The 11,830-nt window shown below is 65.7% G+C and overlaps 6 protein-coding genes across 6 annotated transcripts; 2 read left to right on the top strand and 4 right to left on the bottom strand.

Moving 5' to 3' along the window:
* Positions 1 to 343: 343 nt before the first annotated feature.
* JCM10292_006686 (uncharacterized protein) lies at positions 344 to 920 on the bottom strand (the record flags this gene model as incomplete). Its single annotated transcript, XM_076652885.1, has 2 exons — positions 344 to 464; positions 657 to 920. Coding segments are annotated over 2 exons (385 nt in total), but the record flags the coding sequence as incomplete, so codon positions are not given.
* A 384-nt stretch (positions 921 to 1,304) lies between these two features.
* Positions 1,305 to 2,031, bottom strand: JCM10292_006685 (GFA family protein; the record flags this gene model as incomplete). The annotated part of the gene is made up of 5 exons (XM_076652884.1): positions 1,305 to 1,423; positions 1,505 to 1,557; positions 1,654 to 1,785; positions 1,850 to 1,883; positions 1,947 to 2,031. 5 exons carry the CDS (start codon positions 2,029 to 2,031, stop codon positions 1,305 to 1,307), a joined length of 423 nt encoding a protein of 140 aa, XP_076501574.1.
* Positions 2,032 to 2,418: 387 nt separating this feature from the next.
* On the top strand, positions 2,419 to 3,525 carry JCM10292_006684 (YigZ family protein; the record flags this gene model as incomplete). Its single annotated transcript, XM_076652883.1, has 2 exons — positions 2,419 to 2,875; positions 2,960 to 3,525. The coding sequence occupies 2 exons, from the start codon at positions 2,419 to 2,421 to the stop codon at positions 3,523 to 3,525; spliced, it is 1,023 nt and encodes a 340-aa protein (XP_076501573.1).
* Positions 3,526 to 4,002: 477 nt separating this feature from the next.
* On the bottom strand, positions 4,003 to 5,057 carry JCM10292_006683 (uncharacterized protein; the record flags this gene model as incomplete). The annotated part of the gene is made up of 3 exons (XM_076652882.1): positions 4,003 to 4,708; positions 4,774 to 4,840; positions 4,922 to 5,057. The coding sequence occupies 3 exons, from the start codon at positions 5,055 to 5,057 to the stop codon at positions 4,003 to 4,005; spliced, it is 909 nt and encodes a 302-aa protein (XP_076501572.1).
* Positions 5,058 to 5,653: 596 nt separating this feature from the next.
* Positions 5,654 to 7,518, top strand: JCM10292_006682 (uncharacterized protein; the record flags this gene model as incomplete). Its single annotated transcript, XM_076652881.1, has 7 exons — positions 5,654 to 5,968; positions 6,038 to 6,062; positions 6,119 to 6,211; positions 6,287 to 6,398; positions 6,457 to 6,543; positions 6,605 to 6,925; positions 6,987 to 7,518. The coding sequence occupies 7 exons, from the start codon at positions 5,654 to 5,656 to the stop codon at positions 7,516 to 7,518; spliced, it is 1,485 nt and encodes a 494-aa protein (XP_076501571.1).
* A 301-nt stretch (positions 7,519 to 7,819) lies between these two features.
* JCM10292_006681 (uncharacterized protein) lies at positions 7,820 to 10,967 on the bottom strand (the record flags this gene model as incomplete). Its single annotated transcript, XM_076652880.1, has 4 exons — positions 7,820 to 8,866; positions 9,010 to 9,112; positions 9,193 to 9,275; positions 9,360 to 10,967. 4 exons carry the CDS (start codon positions 10,965 to 10,967, stop codon positions 7,820 to 7,822), a joined length of 2,841 nt encoding a protein of 946 aa, XP_076501570.1.
* Between the last annotated feature and the right edge of the window lie 863 nt (positions 10,968 to 11,830).

Genomic DNA, 11,830 nt, shown 5'->3' with positions numbered 1-11,830 from the left:
CCCCCCCCCCCCCCCCCCCCCCCCCCCCCCCCCCCCCCCCCCCCCCCCCCCCCCCCCCCCCCCCCCCCCGCGCAGGGGTGAGGGTGAGGCGGAGAGCGGGCGAGGTGACGCGAAGAAAGAGATTCGCAGCCGAAAGGGGCGAGCAGGAGGGTAATCGAGGGAGAAAGTGGGAGGCGAAGAGGGAAAAGGAGTGGTTCGGGCGCGGAAAGAGCAGGACGGCAACCGCGTGCAGGTGAGGGCAGGGCGGAGAGGCGGATCCGGTGAGAAGAAGAGCGTGAGAAGCGGTGTGCAGGAGCGACAGGGTCAGCGCGAGTTGACAAAAGATACGGTCGATCACCGCCACGAGTAAGCGAGCGGGAGGGGACGACGCACAGGGCCTCCTCAATCTCGTTGAAGGTGACGTCGGCCTGTGCGATGTAGTCGAACGCGAGCGTCTTGCTGAACTCGTGGCTCTCGTCGTCGTCCTGCGGTGCGAGAGGAGCGGAGGCCGGGAGAGGCAAGGGGGGGGGGGCGAGCAAAAGCATGACGACGGCGGTCAGCAACAGCGTCGCGCGCGGGTCCGTTCGCGGTCCCGAGGGGCGGGGCAGGGTCTCTGAGGCCGTGTGAGAGCTGCCCTGCCCTCGCGCGCGGGCCCCTGAGCGACGAGAGGTGCGCACAATCTCGAGCAACTGCCCGAAGACGTCCATGTCGACGACGCTCCCCGTCCCCGCCGGGCCGACGTCTGCCTCGTCCTCCTCTGCGTCTGCCGGTGCGTCCTTGTCGCCGTCCTTCGACCCTGCCGCAGCCGCCGCGTCGGCGGGGCGCGGTGGCTGCTCGTCCTTGTTCTGTTCGCCCGCGGTCGCCGCCGCCGCTGGTGCCGCTGCAGCGGGCGGCGCGGGCTTGTCGCGCGGCGTGGCAGGGTCTGCCGTCTGTGCAGCCATTCGTCGATCCGGGTGCGCTTCGACTGCGTGTGTCTGTCCAGCGAGGCGAAGTGATGCGCGCGCCGGCGGACGGCGCCTGCCTGCCTGGGGCTCGACCGGGCGCCGCGCGGGCTGCTCGCCGAAGTCGCACAGCTTCCCTCTCTCGGGGGCCCAGGCCCGTGCAATCTGACTGGCAAATTGCACCGCGATCAGACAAGCTTGTTTTCTCGCCGTCACTCTGCCGAACGCACGAACGAACGCGAGAAATGATCGTCCGCACAGAATCGATCCCCGTCATACGTAGAGGAAGTCGCTGCATTCCACAATGCCGTCGAAAGCCCGACGCCTCCGTCATCTACGGTACCTACGTCTCGAGTAGTAGGCGAGTCCAGTCATCGAGGAGTATCACCTCGAGAGCCCGCGCTCGCACTGCTTGGCGCCGTCGTGCGGCTGCTCCCACCTCTCCTGGTGCATCGTAAAGATCTCGAACTTGGGCGGCGGGAGTGAGCCCGATGGGAAGAGGCCTGCTCGACCAGCGGGCGAACAGGATCAGACGAGCGTAGGACAGCGGGTGAAACCACGCGGAAGGAGGGCGCGGAACGCACCGCCGCGCACTGCGAGCGTCTCGGGGCTCTTCTCCGGCGCAGCCCCAATGTTACTGTGAAGCACAAGCTCCGTCAGGCCCAGCATCGCGCGAGACGCAGTGTTTACCCGCCCCGCCGCACACGCACGCAGAGGCGACGGGCCAACTTACGAGCCACAAGTCTCGCAGAAGAGCCGGACGAGCGCCGAGCCCGACGCGCACTTTGCGTCGCGGTACGACGCGAGGTGGTCCTCGCCCGTGATGCGGACGCGGGCGCGCGGCATGAGCATGCCGACGACTCCGCTGGGGGCGAGTAGGACATGTCAGGATCTGGGCGTGCGCGCAAGGGGCGGCGGGAGGTGCGTACAGCCCGCCGGATTGCTGGCGGCAGTTGGTGCAGTCTGCATGCGACGATCATCATCAAGGGACCCGAAGACTGACGGACACGAGCGGAGGAGACGCACGGCAGAGGATGCACGAGTCGGGCATGCCGTCGAGGAGCTCGAGCTGGATGGCGCCGCAGAGACAGTGGCCCGTAGCGGTAGCCATGCTGCTGAGTGGTGTGAGGCAGGGAGCGTAGGGAGTGTGCGACGGCCGTGTGACAGCGGAAGAGGAGACAGCTCGGAGAGACCGAGAATGGGACGCCGGGAGCGGGGACAGGCAGCGGCGCAGTACCTCAGGGTTTGCAGGTACAGAGCAAGTATCGTGCAGGCTCCAGCGGACTGTCAACGATCAGGCGATGTAGCCGGAAGGCACGGGCCTCATCAGTTCGGCGGCTCCACCTCGGACAGCTCCGTCCGCACCCTTCTGCTTTGCTCCCAACGCTGCCGAGCGTGCTGCACAGCTACGAGGCAGAGGCAACTCCCAGCCAGCTAGTCACACCAGCTGCCCTGCTCCCCGCTTCCCGCGCTCTCTTCTTCTCCCCCCACCTTCGTCATGTCGAAGCGCACCTCGTCGGCCGCCTTCGCCTCGTCGAACGAGCCCAGCTCTAAGCGCACCACCACGAGCGGCCTCTCGTCCTACTTTCCCTCGCTCACCGGCCCGCCGCGCCCGCCCGCCCCGCTCGTCTCGTCCGATCCGCTCACCGACCGCCAAAGCACCTTTATCGCGCACGCGTGCCCGGCGACGAATCGCACGCATGCGCAGACGCTCCAGACGCACGTAAGGGGGCTGCGCACGGCGAGCCACCCGTGCGAAATGACGCACGAGATGCTCGCGTGGAGATGCTTGGCGCTCAAGCCGGGAAAGTCGGGCCTCGAGAGCGAGGACGACTGGAGGGTCGAGACGGGGCAGGACGACGACGGCGAGAAGGGCGGCGCGAACGTCATCAGGGACGTGCTCGCGCAGGAGGGCGGCGTCGACGTTGCGATTGTCGTGAGCAGGCTCTACGGCGGTGCGTTGCTTGCCTTTCCTTACTCTGTCTAAAATACAGTCCAGAGGATGTAACTTGTATATGAACGATCTGGTCCTCGCACAGGCGTCATGCTCGGCCCCGCCCGCTTCGCCCACATCCGCGCCGTCGCCTCGCAAGCGCTCGCGCGCCTCCTCGGCGCACAGCGTCTCTCCGCCCTCCGCTCGCAGCTCGCCTCCCTCGACGAGCAGATCGCCGCCTTCTCCTCCTCCTCCTCTGCCCCCGCAACGGCCGCCAAGGCAAAACAAAGCGCCGAGGCGTACGCTGCGCTGACGGAGGAAAGGGCGCAGCGGCTCGTCGCTGCGCGCGAGAAGCGCCTCGAGCTGCTCGAGAAGAAGCACCGCGAGGAGGAGGAGGCGCTCGCACGCGCGGATCATGCCGAGCGGGACGCGGGCCGGCGAGGTGGCGCAGGTGCGCAGGAGAACGGAACCAAAGAGACTCAGGCCGGCACAGCGTCCCAGTCGTTTGCGGAGATCGTCGACGAGGGCAACGCTGAGCAAGCTCAGTCACCGAGCGGGCCGCAAGACGCGAACGGAGACGGAAAGGACGGCGGCGAGGACGAAGACGACGAAGAAGCGTTGCTTCGCGAGGCGGAGGAGCTCGCGCGGAAGGAGGCTGAGGATCCTCAGTAGGGGCTTCGGATACCTCCTCATCGACATCATGCAACGAGGTCGGACCGTGATGCAGCTCGACAACTTCCTCCCTGTCGTTCCGTGTGAGGAGTACTTGCACTTGCCTCCGCGCTTCATCAACGCGATTTCCGCTCGCAGGACTACACTACCGCTTTGTCAGACCGACTACCGCGCAGACGGAATCACGCCGTCCAGAGTCATTCTCTTAGCGTGACAAGACAGAAGCGACGGCAGTATGGACAGGTTTGCAGTCGAGGCAATCGCAAGAGAGAACGACCAGTCTATGTGCAGGGTAGACAATGATTAGGCACCTGGTAGCGGCGCTGGCGGGAGATGATAGGATACAGATGGCGCAGTAGGGTGACCGTGTAAATGCGACTGATGGGAAACAGATTGCGGGAACGACACGAGGTAGGGAGATGGAAGGCGATCTAATGCACAGAAGGGAGAGAGTGTCCATCGGAGGCGGTCCGCCGCTCAGACGGCCTGCGCGCCGCGATGGACGGCGCCGTGGTCTGCGAACGCCGACCCGGGCTTGCTCCCGTCCGCGGTGGCCATAGTTGGCGCCGCGACGCTCGGGGTCGTCGCCGCGGAGGACAGGCTCGGCGCGGCGGGCTTAGCCGTGTTGACAGCGAGGGGGACGCCGGCTGCGTCGTCGCCAGCGCCGACGGTCGAAGAGGACTTGTTGTCCTGGCCCGGGTACGCGCCAAAGTAGCGCGGGTCCGTCCCGTGCTGCACGTCGTACGAGTCGGCGATGAACATGAGGATGCAGCTCGCGACGCAGGCGATAAAGCCCGGCCAGATGAGGCAGATCCACGCGATGTTGACGGCCCACGAGCGGTACTCGAGCGGAGGGCGGAAGTAGAGGTCGGTCGCGGCGTCGATGGTCGACTGCGGCACGCCCGTGATGGTGGCCGACTGGCGCGCAATGACAATCGTCGCGCCGAGCGCGCACGCAAAGACGCCCGCGGTGATGAAGACGGCGAGCGCCTTCTTGGTCGTCTGGTACCACCGCGGGAAAACGTGGCGAGGGAACATGAGGAGGAAGAAGAAGTCGGCGCCAAAGATGGTTGCGACAAAGACGCAGAAGACGATGGTCGAAATGTGGAAGCCCATGATGTTGGTGCGGTTCAGGTCGGCGGGCGGGAAGGCGTTCTCGACGTGCTCCTCGAGGTCCTCGTATCTATGGGAAAGCGGACGATCAGCATGTGTCCCATACAGCGCAGGGAGAGCAGGCCGGATACGCACTTTGCGTACGAGTAGGTGGCCGTGCACTCCGCGGCGAGGCAGATGAGCATGGCGAGCTGGTATACGACTGTATCGCAAAGGCCGACGGTCAGTGATTGTGCCCAGCATCTCGGAAGCACGGTGTCAGAGGGCAGGCTACGCCACGCACCAAAGCGTTCCGCTCGCAGGTGCCACCGCCGGTCAAACATCTTCTTGGACGAGAAGGCCGAGAAGGAGAGGTCGCCGAGCGGGATGCCCAGGATGAAAGGCCCGCGAGGCGCGTAGTCGAAGTCTTCGGGCGACATGGTTGGCAGAGGGAAGGGTCCGAGTGTGCGAAGGAGTGTGGCCGAGGTTGGCGGCAGGGGCAGATCTCCGAAAGGGTGGGAGACGACGCGAGGGGGGCGAGAACCGGGAGGCGTGTTGACGACTGAAAGGAGAGAGGGAGAGAGAGCCGTGCGCGGGGTCAGCGAGATGATCAAGAGGCGAAAAAGCGGCTGACAAGTTGCTTACGCTCGAGGAGGCCGCGCTTCGCGGCGGGCGAGACGGAGCCGGCGCGCCGAGGGCGGGAAGGGCGCCGAATGCGGTCCAGGCGCTTGGTAAGCGAGGCGAAAGTTGCGCGGGCTTTGTCGGGTGCTCTGCTGTGGGCTGGCGGACGTGCACTGAGTTGCTCCGAGCAGAGTCAAGCGTAGTGGTGCAGAGCGGGAAGGAGCGAGCGAGCGTCAAGGCGCGAGGTTAACTTGATCCCGCGCACCTCGGGGCCACGTCACCCAACCGGTTGCTGCACGTGACTGGTACGTCATCGCGAGCAATCGACGCGCTTCTTTCTCCTCGTCGCAGTAGTCAGCCTTCGACAAGGAAATCTCTTGCTCTTTCCTCGCAACTTTGCGGCTGGTCTTCAAGGATGACGACCATAACAGTCACTGCGCCCCCTCTCGAGCCGCATTCTGCGCAAGACGAACCGCGCCGCTCTTCAGCAACATCAGCCGGCGAGTCGACAGCCACCGCGACTCAACTGCTCGTGCCGCCCGGACAGGCGCCGCCGACAGCCTCTACAGCGAGCGGGAGGAACCGCTCAGCGAGCACGGCGTCGACGCTGCCCGATGTGACGTTCCTCGACCCCGAGCGACCGCCTCGCCTCGACACATTCCACTTCGGCTTGCGGACGCCCTTCCTGTACCTCGGCTTCCTGATTGTCTGCAACGTCTTGATCCCCTGTGTGAGCCGTCAACCTCTCGGAATCGCCTTCCGCAATGATCCCCTCGCTCATCCCCTTCCTTCTGCGCAGCTCCTCTACTACCTCATCCAGATCTGTGAGCCCTTCTCTGCACGTTCAGCTATGACTAGGCTACTGACAGGGTGCACGCAGCTACCGACCTGTCTGACAAGGAGTTGATCGGCATCGGTTCCGCCGCACTCGGCGTTTCGTCCTGCTTCGATGCCCCGTTCCGCGTCTGGAAGCGTAAGTCTCCTTTCGCTGTCGCCGTTGTGCTGCGCGCACTTTACCTTGTGCTGACAATTTGCTTCGCTATGGAAGTCACTCGGCATCGCGCCAAGTACGGCCCGCTGTATTACCCCTACGTCGCCGATCCCGCTTTCGAGCCCGCTGGCAAGAAGTGGCTGCCGAAACAGATGCCGCATTCGTGGTGGTGCGTATTGTGTCGCTGTCTTCCATTGCATGTCTCGTACTCATCCGTCGACACGTAGGCACATGGATTTCACGATGCATACTTACCACATGGGTCTCTTCGCCATGGCCGTCCCGCTCGCCATCGCACCCTCCATTCCGCTCTAGTACGCCAGCGACTTTGTCAATAGCCTTGCCGGAGACTCACCTTGTCCGCGGGCCGCACAGCAACTTTTTCCTGTTTTCCCTCGCCATGCTCGCCATTCCGCCCATGCTCATCTTCGCCCTCACGCTCAAGGTCTGGCACTCGCTCCCATTCTGGATGTCGTCCGACCCGCCTCGCACGCCGACGAAGCCTGCAATCTACTACTTCATCGAGGACATCGGCGCCGTCGATTTCACGCACGGGCGCGAGTGGCGCAAGCGGTGCCAGGCGCGCTATGCCGCCTCCCCGCCGTTCCGCACCTTGATGTGGAACCAGACACTATTCTGGACGATCGGGTTCGCAGTCTTTATCGCCGCCACCGCGGCCGTCGACTGGACGGTCGAGTGCGTCCTAGACCTCCTCGACCCGCCGCGCTCTGGCTGACGATGTCGCGAGCACACGCAGTCTCGATGTCGCCTTCGGCCTCGTCCTCGGCCTCTTCTTCGCCTGGGGTCTGGTCTGGGGACTCCTCTCCTACTTGCTCGTCCATCGCGCGCTGCAGCACGAGCTCGCATGGTGGCAGCGCAAGTATGCGCACGTCGTCGTGACGGGTCTCGTCCCGCACGACGAGCAGCACCGGCGTGAGCTCGAGCAGCGCTGCGGCACGCCTCTCGCCCAGCTCGAGGGCGAAGAAGGGCTCGGGCATGCCGGCGTCGAGCCGGGCGGGACGAGCAAGACCGGCGGGCGGACGAGGGGCTACTCGGTCCATGCGAGGCTGCAACCCCGGCCGGGATCAACGACCAGTGCCGAGTCGGGCGTTGCGACGCCTACTTCGGCGGCGACGACGGCGGCAGCGACGCACGGGCCGGTCGACCCGCAGAAGCTCACGGTCGAGATGGGCCAGGTCGACACCGGCGTCCGCGTCGTCAACTTTACTCCGTCTCCTGTCAGTACCGCCGCGACCGACACGACCGATGCAAATGGGCGCATCGTCTAGGCCGCGGGAGGCTCTGTGTAGCTATTGAAGTCACTCACTTAGACCCCGGTGCTTCGTCCCGGTTGTATCCACTCTCGCATTTTCGCACTCTCGCAGTACCCGCATGTCGCAGTCCGCAATGCCTAGAATGTCTTTCACATGCAGGAGCGTCTCGCGGATGGTGGAAAGGCGCGTTAACAGGCAGTCTCGCGACGAGACAGACAAGCAACAAAGGGCGACGACGACCGTGCAAAGCGGGAAAGGCGAAATCCTCACCATCGGAGTAAGCGGCTCCTCCTCCTTATGTCCCATCCTCTCCCTTCTACCCGCTCCCTCCTTCGTCCTCCGCCGGGCGCAGCAAGCCCGCGACGTGCCCCGAGTGCCTCGCTGGGCTCGCCTGCTCTTCACTCTGCGGCTTGGGCGCGAGCGGCCTCAGCCCGGCCGGGGTGTCGTTGAGCAGAGGGGGCATGCCGTGCGCGCGCCCTTCAGGCGAGGCGGCGGCGGAGGCGGCGGCGGCGTATGGGCTCGACGGCTGCTGGTTCTGCCGCTGCAAGTGTCCGATCTGCTGCTGGAGCTGCTGCTGGAGCTGCTGCTGGAGCTGGAACTGGAGCTGGTAGTTGATCATCTCTGCGGTGACGGGCTGGTTGCCCGTAAGAGCCGTGACGAGCGCGCCGGCCTTGCTGCCGCTCGGGCCAGCGACGGCGGCAGGCGCAGGAGCGGGGACCGGAGCCGGGGCCATCTGTGGCTGCTGCACAGGCGCCGCGCCTTCGGTCGACTTGGTCTTGGTCTTGGTCGACTTGGGCTTGAGGCGCTTGAGCAGGACGAAGTTGTCGATCGTGGTCGAGGTGAACCAGTTGGCGAGGTCGAGCTCGTTGTCCTCGTCCTCGCCGCCCTCCTCGTCCTCGCTCTCCGCGCTCTCCTCCTCCTGAGGCGCCTGCCCATCTGCGACCTGAATGTCCCCTTTCTTCCCCTTCCCCTTCTTCCCCTGCGCCTTCTTCTGCTGCGCCTGCTTCCTGAACCGCTCGAACTCGCGCCGCTTGCGCTCGCCTTCGCGCTCGTCGGCGCGCGCAGCAGCGAACTCGTCCTTCGTGTGCGAGTGCACAAACGCGCGCCAATGCTTCGGGTCGCGCGGGCGCGGAGCAGCGGCGACCGCGGTCGAGGTCGAGGTCGAGGCGACCGGCGCAGAAGCTGATGGGTTCGGTGCGAGGCGGGCCGACTTGCGCGAAGCAGTCGGGAACGGCTCGAGCTCGTTCTCGATCTCGGCGCCAGCGGCGTCCACCTCCTGGTTCGCCTCCACCCAGTCGGCATCGCTTGAACGGGCCAGCACACGGACGAGTTGGCTGTCCTTGAGGGCGATGAAGCCGTAAACCTATGTGTAAGGCACTTTAGCGTCAAGGAGAGGCATCGGGAGGACGAAACGGCGCACAGCGAATTGGCCTTCTCAAATGGGCGCGGACGAGGGCGATGTGATCAGCGAGCCGTTCCTGCGCCCGAGGTAGCAAGCGAAGACACACGGGTGAAAGCGCTGACGTTCGAGTGAGCGAACGTGCGCGGAAGGACCTCGTTGGCGAGGAAGTCGCTCGATGCGTCGACGAGCACGGCATCGCCGGTTTCGCTGCCCGGCAGGACAGTAGTCCGTCAGCTCAAGCGAGCGCGATAGCAGACTAGACTCTGAACAAGAAGATGTCGACGCACTTCCAGCAGATCACGTCGCCCGCGATGTCGGGATGCTTGAGCAGCCACCTGAGCTTATTGACAAACGGCTTCAGGCCGCTGGTCTGTGCGGCGCGATCCGTGACTGGTATCAGTAGAGCTCGCTGCGGGCGAATCACGATCCGCAAGGTCTACGGGAGGAAGCGCACCGGCTCGATCGCGTACGCGTTGTCGGGCAGCTTGCGCGCGCCCCGCTTCTTCGGCTCCTCCGGCGTCGCCTGCTGCTGGTCCTGCGCCGTTTGTCCCTGCAGCTCGTACGCCTGCTCGCCAGCCGTGCTCTCAAGGCTCGCGTCCATGGGTGACCCACCAACGGTGGGCGGCTCGCGCGCGCCGAAGCCGGGTACACCGACGACCATTTCCGCATTCCCGCGGGTGCCGAAGCCAACCGAAGGGGAGGTTGCGATCGTCGTACCAGGCGAGGCGCCCGTGCTGAATGGCGAGTAGCTCGTGCGAACATCGTACGGGTGGTAGTGCTGGCGGGGAGAGGAGTGGGAGCCCGACCCGCTGCTGCCGAAGGCCGTCGACGCCGTGGTAATTGTCGAGGTCGAAGGCGAGAAAGCCGATGGGACGTACAAAGCTTGTGCTGATGGCGGCGGAGCGGCCGAGGTCGGAGCATGGGTGGAGGGCGAGCCCGAGTCGAGCGACTGCGACTCCTCGTCCGACGAGTTATACGCCTCCTTACTGGCCTGGAGTGCATGCGCCTGATATGGAGGGTAGCGCGACTGCGGAGCGAATGGCCCCCCGTTGAACTCGTTGGTGAAGTTCCCGAGGTGCTGATGGAACGAGGCGCGAGCTTCGGCGAGCGAGGGACCGGCGAGTGCGGGAGGTCCGCCGTAGCCGTAGTACGGCCAGTAGTACTGCTGCGGCTGCGCGAGCGCCTGTTGGTGCTGCTGAGCGCCCGAATGCTGCGACTGCTGCTCATGGAAGCTGAGTCGGCGCCGCTGCAGCTCGGGCTCGCTAGGCGGCGTCGGCGAGCGGGCGTGCTTCACATCGACGCGCTGGGCGGGCGCAGAAGCGGGTGCGGCGGTGGTCGCGGCGTCGGCCTCGAGAAGCATCCTCGCACCGGTCTTGCCCTCATCGTCCTCCCTGATCTCGCCGCTCTCGCTCGACGACGCACTGCTCGGCCGGTCGTGGATCGACTGATCGCCTGCCTCCGACTTGCCAGGAGGGGCCGGGACGTGGCGAGGCTGCGTAGCGAAGTGGGCGTAGAGTGCCGGGTGAAGGTTGTGCGGGACGGGCGCACGCTGCATCGGGACCGAGGTGGCGCTCGCGTGCTCGGACGGGTGGTAGCCGTGTACGAGCTGAGCTGCGCCGCCTTGCGAGGCGAGGTGGACGGGCCACGCGGGAGGAGAGCGGTCGTTCGGCAGGAGGTAGACCTGCTGCCCATGCGCGTCGCGGTACACGGCGTTGCTGACCTGGCTGGGCGGATTGAGCGACGACGCGGAGGAAGTCGACACAGGAGGACTGATAGCCAGCGTCGTGGGAGGAGGAGCAACGGAAGCGGGAGGAGGAGGGGGAGGAGCGGGCGAGGCGGGTGGAGCGAGGACGGGCGTGGACGTCGTCTCGAGCGGCGCACTCGCTCCCTGCTTCGCGTCCTTCGGCTGCTCGTTGGTCTGCTGCCCGTCGCCAGGAGGCTTCGCCGAAGCCGACTGCGAGCCGTCAGCGGGCGGCGTGGGAGGGTCGAGCGGAGTGGCGGGCTGTTCCTCCGCGCTCTCCTGCTGCGCTGCCGTACTCGGGACAGGCTGTTCGGCGTCCATTGCGCTTGGGGCGAGTGGGACGGGACGAGGCAGAGGGCGAGTGGGCGCGACGGCGCAAAGTGGGGCAACCGCCTTCGCGGACAGGAGACGCACTGCGGAGATTGCGCGTGCTCGCCGTCGGCAGACGGCTCGAGCACTGCAGCGCGAGACTAGCGACAGCACGGCCAGGTCCGCCGAGTACGCCATCAGGCGCAGGACGTGGACAGCGAGAAGGTGAAAGCAGAAGCGTCGCGAGCGAGTGCGGTCGGATCGCCTTCTCGCGACGACGACGAGACGGAGACAGCACGACAAGCTCGATTCGCGCTGTAGCAGCAGGACCAGGCTGGTCTCGATGAAAGTGAACGGATCCTCCCCTCGTCTCGTCACCCTCTTCTTCATCCGTCGCAGGGTGCGTCGCCGCGCGACCTTCTCAAACGGGCCGTGCACTGTGGCCGCATCTCGTTGCACCATGCGCACGCATTGCGGGCCGGGCATTCTGCACGCTCGCGTGTCCAGCGCGCGCAGTTGACGTGCTGAAGCAGCTGGCACCAGCTCGACACGACGCTGGGAAGAATAGTGCGCGTCTTCTGATCGCACGAGCTGAACAGTACAGCTCACGGTGACACCCTTTGCGCTTTTGCGGAGCTGGATGGCTTCCGACGACAAGGCGATGGAATGTGTCTCATCAAGACCGAGCCCGCCCAGCGCCTGCTAGCGACGTCGTCAGGACAGTAGCTGACGTCGCGCGCGGCGTCGTAGGCGAGAGCGGCGGTACTTCCGGCGGAGCAGAGTGGTCGACTGTGCCATTGGCAACCGAGATGACGAGTGTCGCTTCTGCCGCCGCGGCGGAGGTTTTTGAGGTCGGTGAGAGTGGGAGAGGTGGG

Source organism: Rhodotorula paludigena (assembly GCF_050403205.1).
Source record: "Rhodotorula paludigena JCM10292 DNA, Rt_paludigena_JCM10292v1_ctg98, whole genome shotgun sequence".
NCBI lineage: Eukaryota > Fungi > Basidiomycota > Microbotryomycetes > Sporidiobolales > Sporidiobolaceae > Rhodotorula > Rhodotorula paludigena.
The sequence above is the reverse complement of the archived record's forward strand: the minus strand, read 5'-3'. Positions and strand labels throughout refer to the sequence as shown.